The sequence below is a fragment of the Carlito syrichta genome, unplaced genomic scaffold, assembly GCF_000164805.1.
Source record: "Carlito syrichta isolate Samal-C Ts95f unplaced genomic scaffold, Tarsius_syrichta-2.0.1 Scaffold135583, whole genome shotgun sequence".
NCBI lineage: Eukaryota > Metazoa > Chordata > Mammalia > Primates > Tarsiidae > Carlito > Carlito syrichta.
This window is the reverse complement of record NW_007079679.1, coordinates 18,111-32,647: the sequence shown is the minus strand read 5'-3', so window position 1 is coordinate 32,647 and position 14,537 is coordinate 18,111. Positions and strand designations below refer to the sequence as shown.

General features: G+C 54.7%; 1 protein-coding gene across 1 annotated transcript in view; it reads left to right on the top strand.

Moving 5' to 3' along the window:
- PBX4 (PBX homeobox 4) overlaps nucleotides 1-13,956 on the top strand; it is a 60,822-nt gene extending 46,866 nt beyond the window's left edge. The window contains exons 3-8 of the mRNA XM_008049409.2: nucleotides 6,640-6,884; nucleotides 7,163-7,353; nucleotides 7,613-7,748; nucleotides 11,488-11,644; nucleotides 12,082-12,188; nucleotides 13,649-13,956. Coding sequence (XP_008047600.2) covers nucleotides 6,640-6,884; nucleotides 7,163-7,353; nucleotides 7,613-7,748; nucleotides 11,488-11,644; nucleotides 12,082-12,188; nucleotides 13,649-13,735 — 923 coding nt within the window. The 3' untranslated portion in view covers nucleotides 13,736-13,956. The remainder of the gene's footprint in view (nucleotides 1-6,639; nucleotides 6,885-7,162; nucleotides 7,354-7,612; nucleotides 7,749-11,487; nucleotides 11,645-12,081; nucleotides 12,189-13,648) is intronic.
- Nucleotides 13,957-14,537: the final 581 nt, after the last annotated feature.

The following is a 14,537-nucleotide window of genomic DNA, read 5'->3' as shown; positions in this document are numbered from 1 at the left end:
ACTCACCTCAGCCTCCCAAAGGCGCGGGATTACAGGCTGAGCCACCGAGCCCGGCTCGGATTTTGGTATATTTTTTAACGTCCTTATCATGTAGTATGATACCTACCTTGTGATGGGCTCTCAGATGTTTGCTGTTGGGTAAATAAATGAAAGAAAGAAAGCCACATGTCCCTCAGCTACTCTGCACCTGACCCAGACAGGCAGGTGCACACACACCAACAGGCACTTTCCTGAAGCTGCATGTTCCAACACTGACCACTTCTTCCCCTAATATACTTGAGCCTATAATGGAAGGTGTGGAGGTGGCTCCCCGTACCCCAAGTGTCAGGGCATGCTAGGAGTCCTGTGTGTCTTCCGCCCCCTCCCAAGGCCTGACCTGGACTGCAGACACTCAGGAAAGAGCTACTGAACAACATATGGGGACATACACTGGGCTGGGCAGGGCTCCTCAGGGGAAACATTCACAGAAATGAATTCAGAAGGATGTTGGGAAGGGCCTTAGAGGGCAGGCATCACCTTTTAGGCTCCCTGTGGGTGCCAGGGAGTTGTTGAAGTCTTTGGAACAAAAGCGGAGTATGGTGATGGTGATCTCAGTGTTTGAAGAGTTAGTTTGCAGGTGTGTGTGGTGGGTAGGAGAGGAGGGGCCACGGAGGGTAGGAGGTTGGCCTCATTGGGGCCCAGGAATGGCACCCTGGGAGGGGTCAGTGAGAGGCTGATTGTCAAGTAGAGTCAATAGGATGTGAACACAGAGGAGTTAAGGAGAAGACAGCCATTGTCACCCAGGAGAGATTAGGAGGGAGGGTCATTACAAGAAACAGACAAATGCAGTCTAATTTTGGGAGGTGCCTTCTCCTGTCTGAGAACGTCCACCTGCTGCAATTGCCACCCCGGTCTGGAAGGCCCAGGGTGGGGGCTGTGCAGCACACCCCGTGAGCATCATTCTGAGGGTCCTGTCCCAGCTTGTGGGTGCTGTCAGTGGGCGGAACTAAAACTGACAGTTGGAGCATCTTGAAGAGAAAGTGAGATTGTTGGAGAACTAGGTCTCCAAACTGGAAAGTCAGCAGCTAACTGATAAAAGAAAAAATTTTCCTTTGGTTCTTTCAGAAACAGCCTCAATGGGAGGATTGCTTGAGCCCAGGAACTCGAGACCAGCCTGGACAACATAGCAAGACTGCCCCCCATCTCCCCCCAATTTTTTTTTTCTTTTTTTTGAGTTGGAGTCTCACTCTGTCACCCAGGCTGGAGTGCAGTGGCCGCTCCCGGCCACCGCAGCCTCGACCTGCTGGGCTCCGGCGATCCTTCTGCATCAGCCTTCCACGTAGCCGAAAATACAGGCATGTGCCACCACGCCCGGCTAATTTTTTGTTATATTGTGGAGACGAGGTCTCGCCAAGTTGCCCAGGCGGGCCTCAAACCCTCAGGCTCGGACAATCCTCTCGCCTCGGGCTCCCAAAGTGCTGGGTTTACAGGCTGAGCCACCGAGCCCATCTCCAAAACTTTTTTTAAAAATAGCCAGACATAGTGGTAGCACCTATAGTCCCAGGCTGAGGTGGGAGGATTGCTAGAGCCCAGGAATTTGAGGCTGCAATGAGTTCTGATTGTGTAACTGCCCTCCAGCCTAGGCGACAGAGTAAGACCTCATCTTTAAAAATAAAAAAGAGAGCTGGGCTCGGTGGCTCAGCCTGTAATCCCGTGCCTTTGGGAGGCTGAGGTGAGTGGATTGCCTGAGCCCGCGGGTTTGAGACCTGCCTGGGCAACTTGGCGAGACCTCATCTCTACAATAAATCAAAAAATCAGCCGGGCGTGGTAACGCATGCCTGTAATTCCGGCTACTCGGAAGGCTGAGGTGGAAGGATCGCCGGAGCCCAGCAGGTCGAGGCTGCGGTGGCCGGGAGCGGCCACTGTACTCCAGTCTGGGTGACAGAGTGAGACTCCAACTCAAAAAATAAAAAATAAAAAAGAGGCCAGGTTTGGTGGCTCAGCCTGTAATCCCGCACTTTGGGAGGCCGAGGCGAGTGGATTGCCTGAGCCTGCGGGTTCAAGACCCACCCAGGCAACTTGGCAAGACCTCGTCTCTATAATAAATCAAAAATTAGCCAGGCGAGGTAGCTCGTGCCTGTAGTTCCAGCTACTTGGAAAGCTGAGGAGGAAGGATCGCTGGAGCCCAGCAGGTTGAGGCTGCGGTGGCCGGGAGCATGACACTGCACTCCAGCCTGGGTGACAAAGACTCCGACTCAAAAAAAAAAAAAGTTGTGAGCCAAAAAAAAGGTTGTGAGTCAGGCACGGTGGCTCAAGCCTGTCAAGCCTGTAATTCCAGCACTTTGGGAGGCCGAGGCGAGTGGATTGCCTGAGCCCACGGGTTCGAGACCTGCCCAAGCAACTTGGTGAGACCTCATCTCTATAATAAATCAAAAATTAGCCAGGCATGGTAGCGCGCACCTGTAGCTTCGGCTACTTGGAAGGCTGAGGCGGAAGGATCGCCAGAGCCCAGCGGCTCGAGGCTGCGGTGGCCAGGAGCGGCCACTGTACTCCAGTCTGGGCGACAGAATTTGAGACTCCAACTCAAAAATAAATTTTTTAAATAAATAATAAAAATCAAAAAGAGGCTGGACATGGTGACTTAGCCTGTAATCCCAGCATTTTGGGAGGTGGAGACAAGAGGATTGCGTGAGCCTGGGGGTTTGAGACCAACCTGGGCAACTTGGTGAGACCTAGTCTCTATAATAAATCAAAAATTAAGCCAGGCATGGTAGCACGCGACTGTAGATCCAGCTATTTGGAAGGTTGAAGTGGAAGGATCGCCTAAGTCTACCAGGTCGAGGCTGCGGTGGCCTTGAGCGTGCCACTGCACTCCAGCCTGGGTGATAGAGTGAGACTCCAACTCAAAAATAAATAAATAAATAAAAGAGGCCAGGCACAGTGACTCCTGCCTGTAATCCCAGCACTTTGGGAGGCAGAGGTGAGAGAATTACCTGAGCTCAGGGGTTCGAGACCAGCCTGGGCAACTTTGGCAAGACCTCGTCTCTACAGTAAGTCAAAATATTAGCCGGGTGTGGTGGTGCATGCCTGTAGTTCCAGCTACTTGGAAGGCTGAAATGGAAGGATTGTCTGAGCCCAGCAGGTTGAGGCTGTGGTGGCAGTGAGCGTGCCACCGCATTCTAGCCTGGGCGACAGAGCGAGATTTCAAGTCCAAAAAATAAATAAATAAAAATAAAAAAGAAAGAGCCTCAGTGCAGCCGGGTGGGACTGAGTGAGCTTGTGAGGAGGGGCTGGAGTGTGGGACAGTGGGAACCTGCAGCCCAGCCCAGCCTCAGGGAGGGGCTGTTCTCTGAATCTCTGAAGCTAAGGGCCAAAGTGGCCGCTAGGAAGCAGGCACCTGTCACCAAGAGTAGCTGGTAGGGCGTGTGTAAATAGTTACATGGCCAGATACAGTGGCTCACGACTGTAATGCCAGCACTTTGGGAGGCTGGAGTGGGAGGATCGCTTGAGCCCAGAAGTTGGAGACCAGCCTAGACAACGAAGCAAGACTTCATCTCTACAAAATTCTTTTTTCTAAATTAGCTGGGTGTGGTGGTACATGCCTGTAGTCCCAGCAACTCAGGAGGCTAAGGCAGGAGGATCACCTGAGCCCAGGAGGATGAGGCTGTAATGAGCTGTGCCTGTGCCACTACACTCCAGCCTGGGCAACAGAGTCAAAAAAAAAAAGTCTCTGAAAATAAGATTGTTGGCAGCTTTCTAGCATTATTTTATTTCATGGATCTACTATAACTTATTGAACCATTCCTGTGTGTTAGCTATTTTGGCTGTTTCCAATGTGTGCCCTTATTGACCAATGTGTATCTAATTTGTGTGACTAATTTGTGCCATGGATGTTTACGCCAGGTACTTGTGTATAAGTCTCTTCATCTGTTACCCTGTCCATCTTCCTGTCCATTTTGTCTTGGACATTTAACAGAGTGTGTAGATTCTTCCTGCAACCTTTCCATATTTTTCATATTGCTTTTTCAAATTTTAACTGAGTAAAGCATAATTTTGGAGCAGGTGGGATGCTATTCTATATTAAGCATCAGCTTTGTGATCAGTTCTTGTTTCTCTTACTAATTCTTTTTCTCTTGTTCAGAATTTTGGTTTATAAAATTTGCAGCACGTGTGCTTAATAAATGAGCATGAGCTGTTGAAGTGAAAATCTCTAAGGAGGCCGGGCTCAGTGGTTCAGTCTAATCCCAGCACTTTGGGAGGCCAAGGCAAGTGGATTGTCTGAGCCCATGGGTTCGAGACCAGCCCAAGCAACTTGGTGAGACCTCGTCTCTACAACAATTCAAAAACTAGCCAGGCGTGATAGTGCGCGCCTATAGTTCCGGCTACTTGCAAGGCTGAGGCGGAAGGATCGTCAGAGCCCCAGCAGGTCAACTCTGGGATGGCCGTGAGTGTGCCACGGGCCTCCAACATAGGCAACAGAGTGAGACTCCTACTCAAAAAAAAAGACAAGAAAATCTCTAAGGAAAATTCCTACAAGAATATCTCTTGAGTGCCTTTGGTTTTGACTAGTGAGTTTTTGACAGAGAAGTTTCATCTATTATGTTGGGGAAAAGAAAGGGATGATGGTAAATGACATTTGTAAATGACTAAATATCTATATGATATGATTAAAACCTGAATTGTTATCTGAGCACTTGATTCAGTAGTAGTATTAAGTATTAAGTAGTATTAAGAGAATTTGTTTTCAATAAAACCCTGTAAACTTTGTTCTGGGCCAGGCGCAGTGCCTCAAACCTGTCATCCCAACATTTTGGAAGGCTGAGGTGAGAGGACTGCCTGAGTTCAGGGGTTTGAAACCATCCTGGGCAACTTGGCGAGACCTTGTCTCTACAATAAATCAAAAAATTAGCCAGGGGTCATGGTGTATGCTTGTGGTTCCAGCTACTTGGGCGGCTGAGGCAGAAGGATCACCTGAGCCCAGCAGATTGAGGCTGCAGTGGCCACGAGCATGCCACTGTACTCCAATCTGGATGACAGAGTGAGACCCTGACTCAAAAAAAAAGCAAACCAAACACAGACACCCACATAACCTCCTTGGGCCTGAACCTCACTGGAGCTCTGGGGGGCACCTTCCTCCTTGCATGCCTGGCCCCCCTGCTTCTCTGGAACTTTCTAGTCAGGTTCTCCCCCACATATCCCTGCAACTGCTTTTGCAGAGATTAGCAATGCTCTCCTAATGAGTAAGCCCTTTTCCCCCGCTTTTTTAGAGACAAAGTCTCTCACTGTGTTGTCCAGGCAGCACAGTTCACTGCATCCTTGAACTAGGTTCGAGCAATCCTCCCAACTCAACCTGAATAGCTGGGACTGCAGGCGCACACCACCACGCCCAGCTAATCTTTACATTTTTTTTTTTTTTTTTAGAGAGACAGGGTCTTGCTATGTTGCCCAAGCTGGTCTCAAATTCCTGACCTCAAGCAGTCCTTCTACCTCGGCTTCTCAAAATTCTGGGATTATAGGTGTGAGCCCCCATACCCAGCCATAAGCTCACTTTTTCACTCTTTTTAACTTTCTCTGTTTTTCCCTCATCCTGTCTAATAAAGCCTGTTCCTAAAATGCTGGTTTTCCATCATTTACCCCCAAATGGCCTTCTCACAGATGGCTGGAGAGAGAGAGAAGTGTACACACACAGTCCTAGATGCAGTTGGCCCCCAGACACTTACCTCAGCCCAGATCCTTCTGCTCAGCTCGACTCCTACGAAGCAGCTGCCTCACAGCCACCTGTGCTTAGATGCGTCAACAGGACCAAGGTGGAGCCACATTTGCAGCCAGCCCCCCCGGTACAAACTGCCATGTGTGCCGCGCTTGGGAGACGGTGGTCCTGTTGGCTATGCTGCGCATGGTGGAATCTGGGCATCTTCCTGGACTCTTCCGTCTCTGACACCCACATCTTGGGGCATGGGTCCCTTGGGTTCTCTCTCTGGTCACCCTGTATCTGGACTTCAGTTTCTGCAGCTGCGTGCCTTGGACAGCAGCTATTCTCTGTCCCCTGCAGGCCTCCTCAGCAGCTCTTCCAAATTGCAGGACCAGTTGTCTTGCTTCTCTGCTTAAAATCTTTCAGTGGGTTATTCAGTCTTTTCTGCCATCTTCTTGATTGGGCTTTTCCTCTTCAGCTGTATAGCAACAACCCCACCTCCCACACACCAGACACAGCAGCTGCACCCCAGCAGTCTTGGGCCTGTGCCCAACCACGTGCCAAGGCTGAGCTGTAACTTGCCCTCATCACTGTGCCAGCAATGGGGGTGCACCCTGCTCCCCAGCACTTCAGGAGACTCGGTTCAGGGGCTCGGGTGTCCCCAGCACAGGGCACTCTCCCCGCCCTGCCGCATGCACACAGCTGAGGCCACGTTCTGGCTGCATGTGCTGTGCTAAGCTGCAGCCTTTCTCTCTCCTTTCCTCCCCGAACCGCATTCCTGAGGGTGGCCCTGGGACTCCTGTCATAGTGAGTTACTCGGGGTCTGCCGTCCAGTTTGGTCATAAGATGGAACATTCCTTTCCCCTAACGGGCTCTCTGAAATATCCAGATGTCACACCTGTGCAAATGTCTGTCATGGTTTTTCTCTCCAGAAGGTGAATCCTGACTTACCCATCTCTCCTGTCTAGCGGTCAGTGTCCAAGGTGTTCAGGAGGAGAGGCCCCCAGACGCTCAGCTCATGAGGCTGGACAACATGCTGCTGGCCGAGGGCGTGTCCAAGCTGGAGAATAGAGGACGAGGCGGAGCGGCGGCGGCCGCCACAGCAACACCAGGTGGCTGTCCAAATGACACTAGCATTGAGCACTCTGACTACAGGGCCAAGCTGTCCCAGATCCGACAGATTTACCACTCTGAGCTAGAGAAATATGAACAGGTGATCTTTCTGCATGGAAGAGTTTCTATCATGTGAATGCACATTTGTCAAAGCCAAACGTAGACCTCTGACCACCTTCCTCTTGTGGTGCAGAGCAGGGAGTACACAGGTGGTCACTGCAGAGGTGGCTGACTTTACTGAAAGCCCTTGCTGTGTGCTTCTCGGTCACCAGCCTGTGTGCAATCCACAAGGGGTGGCAGGTGTCTGGTCCGGCGCGGAGCCTTCCTGTGCCACTCTGCTGCTTAGTCACAGGCTGGCATGTCTGTGCCTACCCCCAGGCCTGCTGTGAGTTCACCACACATGTCACCAACCTTCTCCGGGAGCAAAGCAGGATGAGGCCCGTCTCCCCCAAGGAGATGGAGCGCATGGTCAGCGTCATTCATGGCAAGTTCAGCGCCATCCAGATGCAGCTGAAGCAGAGCACCTGCGAGGCCGTGATGACCCTGCGCTCACGGTTCCTTGATGCCAGGTCAGGGACTGCCCCCACCCAGGACCCTGAGCTTTGACTCTGAGGAAGATGAGCAAGTGGGTTAACAACTGGCGTGGGTTGAACTTAGTCCTGGGGCTCTGGCCATGATCGTGGCTGCAGGCCCATCACAGCCACCTGGGCAGGAGATCGGCGGTGCCGCACGCTGGCTTTAGAACGGCTAAGGGGCCTTAGTTGGGGATGGGAGGGTGTTGCTAGGACCCCAGCATATTAACTCAACCAAGGCTGTCTGTCTCTGCAGGCATAAGCGGCGGAACTTCAGCAAACAGGCAACCGAAGTGCTGAATGAGTATTTCTATTCCCACTTGAGCAACCCGTATCCCAGTGAAAAAGCCAAAGAAGAGCTGGCCAGGAAGGGCGGCATCACGGTCTCGCAGGTGAGGCCCTCTTCTGCTGCACCTCCCTGTACCTGGAAAGGATGGAAGGTTAAGTCCCATGAGGGAGACACCCAGGGAAATTAAGGAAATGTGTGGGACAGGAGTCAAGTGGCCAGGCTCTGAGTCAGCCTGGCAAGGCTCTGGTCCCGGCTCTATACTGTGAAGATGGGACTCAGGCAGGTGGTATCCTCCCTCATCCGTGAAACAGCAGTTCAGGTGCACCCACTGAGAGACCTGGGGACTCCTAGGGAGATGATACAGGTAGATTGTGAGCTCCTTAAAGTGCTAGAGGTGGAGTGTGAGCTCCTGTAGGTGCTACAAGTGTGAGCTCCCTGAGTTCATGATAGAGTGTGAGCTCCCTGAGGTGATACAGGTAGCCTGTGAGGTCCCTGAGGTGATACAGGTGGAGTGTGAGTGAGTGTGCGCTCCCTGAGGTGATACAGGTGGAGTGTGAGCTCCCTGAGGTGATACAGCTGGGGTGTGAGCTCCCTGAGGTGATACAAGTGGACTATGAGCTCTCTGCGGTAATACAAGTGGAGTGTGAGCTCCCTGAGGTCATGGTAGAGTGTGAACTCCCTGAGGTGATGCTGTAGAGTGTGAGCTCCTGAAGGTGATACAGGTGGACTGGGAGCTCCATGAGGTTATGGTGGAGTGTGAGCTCCCTGAGGTGATACAGGTGGAGTGTGAGCTCCCTGAGGTCTTGGTGGGGTATGAGCTCCAGGAGGTGATGCTGTAGAGTGTGAGGTTCCTGACCCTGTACCCTGGTGTCAGACTCTGGTATCCTTTGTGGAACTGGGGGCAAAGGAGGGAGGTGTTGAGGCCAAGAAAATCTCAGGTTTTAAAACGGAAATTCGCTGGGTACAGTGTCACATACTGTAATCCCAGCACTTCTGTAGGCTGAAGTGGGAGGATCACTTGAACCCAGGAGTTGAAGACCAACCTAGGCAACACAGCAAGCCCTCATCTCTATAAGTAATTTTTAAAATTAACCTGGTGTGGTGACTTGTGCCTGTAGTCCCAGCTATTCAGGAAGCTAAGGCAGAAAGATCGAGGCTGCAAAGAGCTGTGATTGTGCCATTGCCCTCCAGTCAACGGCCACAGAGTGAGACCTTGACTCAAAAAATAATAAGGACTGTAACTCCAGAGAAACCTAAACAGCAAGGCCGGTCCAGCCCTACCCACAGGGCAGCGTAAGTTTGCAGAGCTGCGCCTGGAAGCGCCACTTCACTTGCGCAGGCATAGCCCCCTGCCTCTGTGGCAGCAGTGACGTGCGCTGACAGGCGACATGGCTCCCTGAATGTCATCGCAGCCCTCCGAGGTGGCCCGTTCCCCCGACTTTGCTCTTGAAGGGGCTGAGTTTCTAGCCCTTCGCTCCGCCCAGGCTGTCCAACTGGATCTCTGTGAGAGAACTTAGGAACTTCTCGGGGTCACACAGGCCGCAAACATCACGGAGGTCCCAGTCCCGTCTGACTGCCCTCACCAGGGACCACTGTGGCCGCCTCAGAAACCAGCCTAGAGCCGGAGCAAAGGGCCACACCTCTGGGTCTTTAAGGCCCAGGACCGAGAGTGAGGCGTGAGGCATGGCTGCTGCTCGGCCCACACGCAGACAGCCAGGCTTGTGTCAGGGCCGCCCCCCTGGGCCAGCGCCCCCAGAGAGCAAGGGGGGTTGGGTCTGAGGCTTCATCTGGAGAGAGGGCTGGCCTCAGACAAGGGCTCAGGAAGCACCAGCCACATTGCAAGGACTGTCCTGCGGTGTGACTGGCCCTGAGAACCCCCATCACCGGCAGCAGAATTCTGTGCTAGGAACTCCTTCCCACTTTGGTGCATCCGCCAGGTTTCAGGGCATCCTGAAATGGCTGTTAGTTGAAGGAGGGTACTTGAATTGGGGGCACAGATGCACAGCTGTGATGTTCACCGGAGGAGAGGCAAGGAGGTGGGAGCCCACCATTAAGGCAAGTGTGTTGTGGTGAGGCCCACGCCGTCCTCAGAATGGAATCAGCTACAACTCCAGGCTGAGGAGGCTCAAGGGGCAGGAGAGCCCAGCCAAGACAGGAGCACCGAGGGACCAGACAGCTGCAACAGTGAGGCCGGAGGCACTGACAGGGAGAGGCCAGCATGAGCTACTGTGGGTGGGGAAGACCCCGAGAGCCACACCTGCCACGAAGTAGGGGCTGCTCCCCACGGAGATGACAGAGGCTGACCAGGGACCTGCCTCCAGCCTCGAGGCCATCATCCCTGCCAACCTCCTCGACCCCTCCACACAGAAATGTGCCCTTGATCCCTGTCAAATGCCACCTGAATTCGACATGGAAAGGTGTTGGATGCCATTCTCTGCAGACCTAGTTCTGCAAAGAAGTTCTGAAACATTCCTCATAGATAAGTGAAAGCCAAGTGCTTCCCCACGTGGCTCAAGAGCAGACTGCTCACACCAAGGGCAGTCAGGAACGGCGTGCTATTTTAGGAATGGGGGCACACACAGGAATCTTTCTTTGTATGGTTAACATTGCAAGGATAGTTTAGGGACATTAAAGGTTGCCAGGCATGGTGGCTCATGCCTGACCTCCCTGTACTTTGGAAGATGGAGGTAAGAGGATTGCCTAAGCCGACAGGTTCGAGACCAGCCTGAGCAACTTGGCAAGACCTCATCCCTACAATAAATCAAAAAATTAGCCGGGCATGTGGCGCTTGCCTGTCGTTCCAGCTACTTGGAAGGTTGAGGCAGAAGGATCGCCTGAGCCCAGCAGGTTGAGGCTGCAGTGGCCATGGGCATGCCACTGCGCTTCAGCCTGGGTGATGGAGTGAGATTCCAACTCAAAAAAAAAGTTAGGGTCACCCATGATCCTACCCCCATCACCCAACTGTTTCATTTGTGTTCATTACATATTCCACTTACTTTGGGACACCGATGTGGGCCCTGAGTGGTGTTCAAGGACATCTCCACATTGTGAGGGAGGTGCTAGCCCAGGAGTGCTCACCCGGGATGATTCTGGAACATTTTTGGGTGGGTGTGTCCCTGGCATCCAGTGGGTGGAGCCAGGGACGCTGCTTAGCACCCCATGGTGCCCAGGATGGCCCCACACAGAGAACAGCCCAGACCCAGAGCTTAGCAGTGCCACCGAGGTGACTAGTTCCGCCCTGGGAGCGCAGTCTTGAAGTCAGTCCTGGTGCTGAATCCCCTCCTGGCTGTGGAGCCCCATCGCCACCTGCATACCTCAGGGGTGCAGCAGCAACTGCTTCCCAGGCCCTTACGAGAGGAGATAAAGTCGGTACGTTTGGGGCTCAATCACATCCTCTTCTCAGTCTGCACTCCCCGAAGTATGCTTGCTGGGTGTGAGGGGACACCTGTCTCCCTGGCCCTTGCTTTTCCCGAGGAGGATTCTAGAACGTAACCTGCCACCCGCTGTTGCACCTGTGCAGTTTCCCTGAGCAGATCACAGACGTTCTTGTTCTCCTTCCAGCTCCTTCTCTGGTCCAGGTTCCAGCCACGCCTGGTTCTTAGCAGCAGAGTTTGTCTCCTCCAAGATAGTGCGGCTCCAGGGACATTTCCCTGGGCCCCTGGCTCAGCAGGCACCACCTCCTTGGCCCTGACCTCCTACCGACCCCCATGCCGAGGGTGTTTGTCCAGTCTGTTCCTCCTGGGTAGTGGGAGCTCCTGGCACCCCAGGGAGACCACAGTCTGTTCACACCATGTCGCGTGCTAGGTCAGCTCCTCCGGTGACTTCTGTGTATGCGTTTTCAGGTCTCTAACTGGTTTGCCAACAAGAGAATCCGGTACAAAAAGAACATGGGGAGGTTTCAGGAAGAGGCTACCGTTTACACGGGTAACATGGCCACGGATACCACTGATGTCAGAGTCTCGGGGAGCCACACCCACTGCCCGTCGATGCTGAGCTCCGGTGAGTGAGGCTGCCCGGCCCAGGGACTGTCGTCTGTTCCCTTGTGGCCAGGACCCCTGAGATGCACGTGGGAAGATTGCGCCAAGACCCTTCCCCACCCTCCCCCAGCTGTCATGGCCGGCACCTCTTTCCTCTGTTGCACTTGTGCAGTTTCTGTCCACCTGGGCCATGATCCTGACCAACCTTCACCTAAAGGAGGCACCTGTGCTGCAGGGACAGGAACGCTGAGACAAACAAGAAACGTCGCAGGTGGTGTGGCTGGAACAGCCGCTCCCCTCCACCAGCAGGTCCTCACCACACAGGCTGAGGAGGGCAGGGCCCAACACCAGGAGCAGAGTCCATGTTCACGGCCTCCTGCTGGCCAGGGGCTGGACGGATCCCTCCTGCAGAGGCGCCACGACACTGCTGACTCCGGCTCCTGCCATGGCCTCTTCCAGGTTCCCCTGGGCCCTTCCTGCTGACCAGCGCCAGGGACACCTTCCTCACTGTGCAGACACTGGCCTCTCTCCAGGCCCCTCCTGGGGGAACCAAGATGCGGTCCCAGGTGAGTTGGGGATGGTCCTGCCTTGGAACAACCATCCTGTCTGCCGGCCCTCAGCCTCTGGGAGGTCGCAAGGGTCCCGTGTGGTCTGTGTTTCCATGACAGGTTGGCCGAGCCATCCCTGAGCTCTGCCGTGACTCAGGGCAGCAGCCAGGAATGGTCAGTGAGCGCTAGGGCCCAGGAGGAGGGCTCTGGTCGTGGAGGGGCAAGGGCCCGGGAAGTGTGGGGAAAAGTGGTGTCTGTCCTCCAGAGGGAGAGCTGGGCAGTGAGCAGAGGAGGCCTGGGGAAGCAGCCACCTCACCTCGGAACTCCAGCCCTGCCAGGCTCGGTCCCACTGCCGTGTCAGGAGTCCACTGGGAAGGGGGGTCCTGCGTCAGTACCTCCTCCCAATGCTCTGGGAACAGAGAGCCAGGGCTCTCAGGCGGCTGGCGCCCTCATCCCCTCCTGGGCACCGGGGCCTGCAGGTCTCCAGGGCCCAGCCCAGCTGCAGCAGAGCTGCGAGTGGGGCTGCAGGGATTGTCTTGAAGACACTGCATGACTTGAAGACGGGTGTGCCACAGCCACCGCGGGCATCGGACTGGGGCCCCGCAGAGCCAGGCGGCCCCTCCTGACTTAGACCCCCGCCCTGGGCTCCTCGGAGAGCAATGCCTTCTGCTGCCGTCACCAGGGTCTGGCCTGGACCCGCGCTGTCCCTGCAGTGGCCACGGCTGTCACATTACTATGCCAGCCCCCCAGCCAGGGCACAGGCGACAGGAACTCTTCTCTTCCCTCCCCCCGGGGTCTGTCTAAACGCCAGACGTATGCGTCTGTCCCAGGGCAGAGTGCCCCCAAGGTGTGTGGACCTGGACCAGCAGCTCTCAGACTAATGGGTGAAGAAGCAGCCCCAGCCGCTTCCCTGGCATGTGTGGCACCTGCCATGGCGGAGGTGCAACCCATGGATAAGCATCCTAGAGTCAGTGGCCCCATGCTGCCCCTGCACCACCGATGGAGCTGCCCACCCCTCACGGTGAGGGATGTCGCCTGCCCGTCAGCTGTGGCCCTGCCCTCCTGGCTGCCCAGGGCAGCATCAGCCAGGTTTCAGAGTTTCCTCTCACAGAGTCTCGCCATGACGTTCTGGTGACTGTCATCAGCTGCAGTGTGACCTTGTCTCCTCCCCCTCTGTGTGTAGAGACCCTAGCTACCCCTGATGCCACATCAGCTCTTTGACAAAGCCCCTGGGGGGGGCCAACAGAGGCCAGTTTTCCTGCTGGGAGGCTTGCCTATGCCACAGGTCCGGTGGCAAGGCCAGCTGTGACCCAGGGCTGACCCCTGTATCCCTCCCTCCGCCCCTGGCTCTCTCAGGTGGTCTCCTCACATATTCCGAGCCTTCCCGGGGAACCTGAGGCTTTGCCTTGGGGACCTGGGCACTGGGTCTCATCAGTCTCACAGCCGCCTCCTCCAATACTCGGTGTCTGCCTCTCCAGGGTGTCTGGCAGGGGGCCACCCCTCTGCTGCCGAGCGCTTCACCTGCTGGAGACCCCGGCAGCGGCAGCGCCAACGCCTCTGGTTAAGTTTTGGGGACAAGCAGAAGGGAACGCGCGGGACAGCGAGGGACAGCGCCCCAGCCCTGATCCCCAGGCCACAGCTGCTCGTCTGTGGGATTCAAGACGGCCTGAGATGCCGCACACTCTCCCATCTTGGTTTGGTTTTTTGATAGTCGTTTATGGCAAGATGATGAATTGTCTCCTGTAAGACCTGGCACGGCTGTTCCCATTAAACGTTCTGGCTTTCTTTCCCCTTTATTTTAAAGATGTGGGGTACAGTTCAGGGGCAGGTATACAAATGTTCATTATGCAGGTACCTTTGTTGATGAGGTGAGCCCCTCCCTCCCGTTGTGACTTATTTTAATCACAATGTTTGTTCACCACCAGGTTTGTTTCCGGTAGGAGTTGGCCACAGGCACCGGTCCCAGCCCTGAGGCCATGCATCGTGCCAGCCGCTCCTGTGCTGACTCCCCACACTGGTTCTTTTCTGACTTAAACCTGCCCTGAGTTCAGAACCCAGAGCCTTCTGGGAATTGGTTTTCTTTTTTCTTTATTTGCTGTTTTGTTGTTGATTTGGGCTTTCGGTGTGTTCAGCACCGAGTGTCACTTTTCTGGATTCCTACACCAGGCCTTCCTCCGCCTGAACTCAGATGGGCCCCTCCCCTCACCTGAAGACGAAGAAAGCAGGGCAGAGACGGGCTGTCATGTGACACAGAACCCCCGACCCCTCATCAGTCAGTGTCATAGCAGCCCTGACCCCACGCCATCAGCACCACCACCGTGACCCGTGCCCAAGCTGACACAGCCCGGGAAGCCTCCCACACACCTC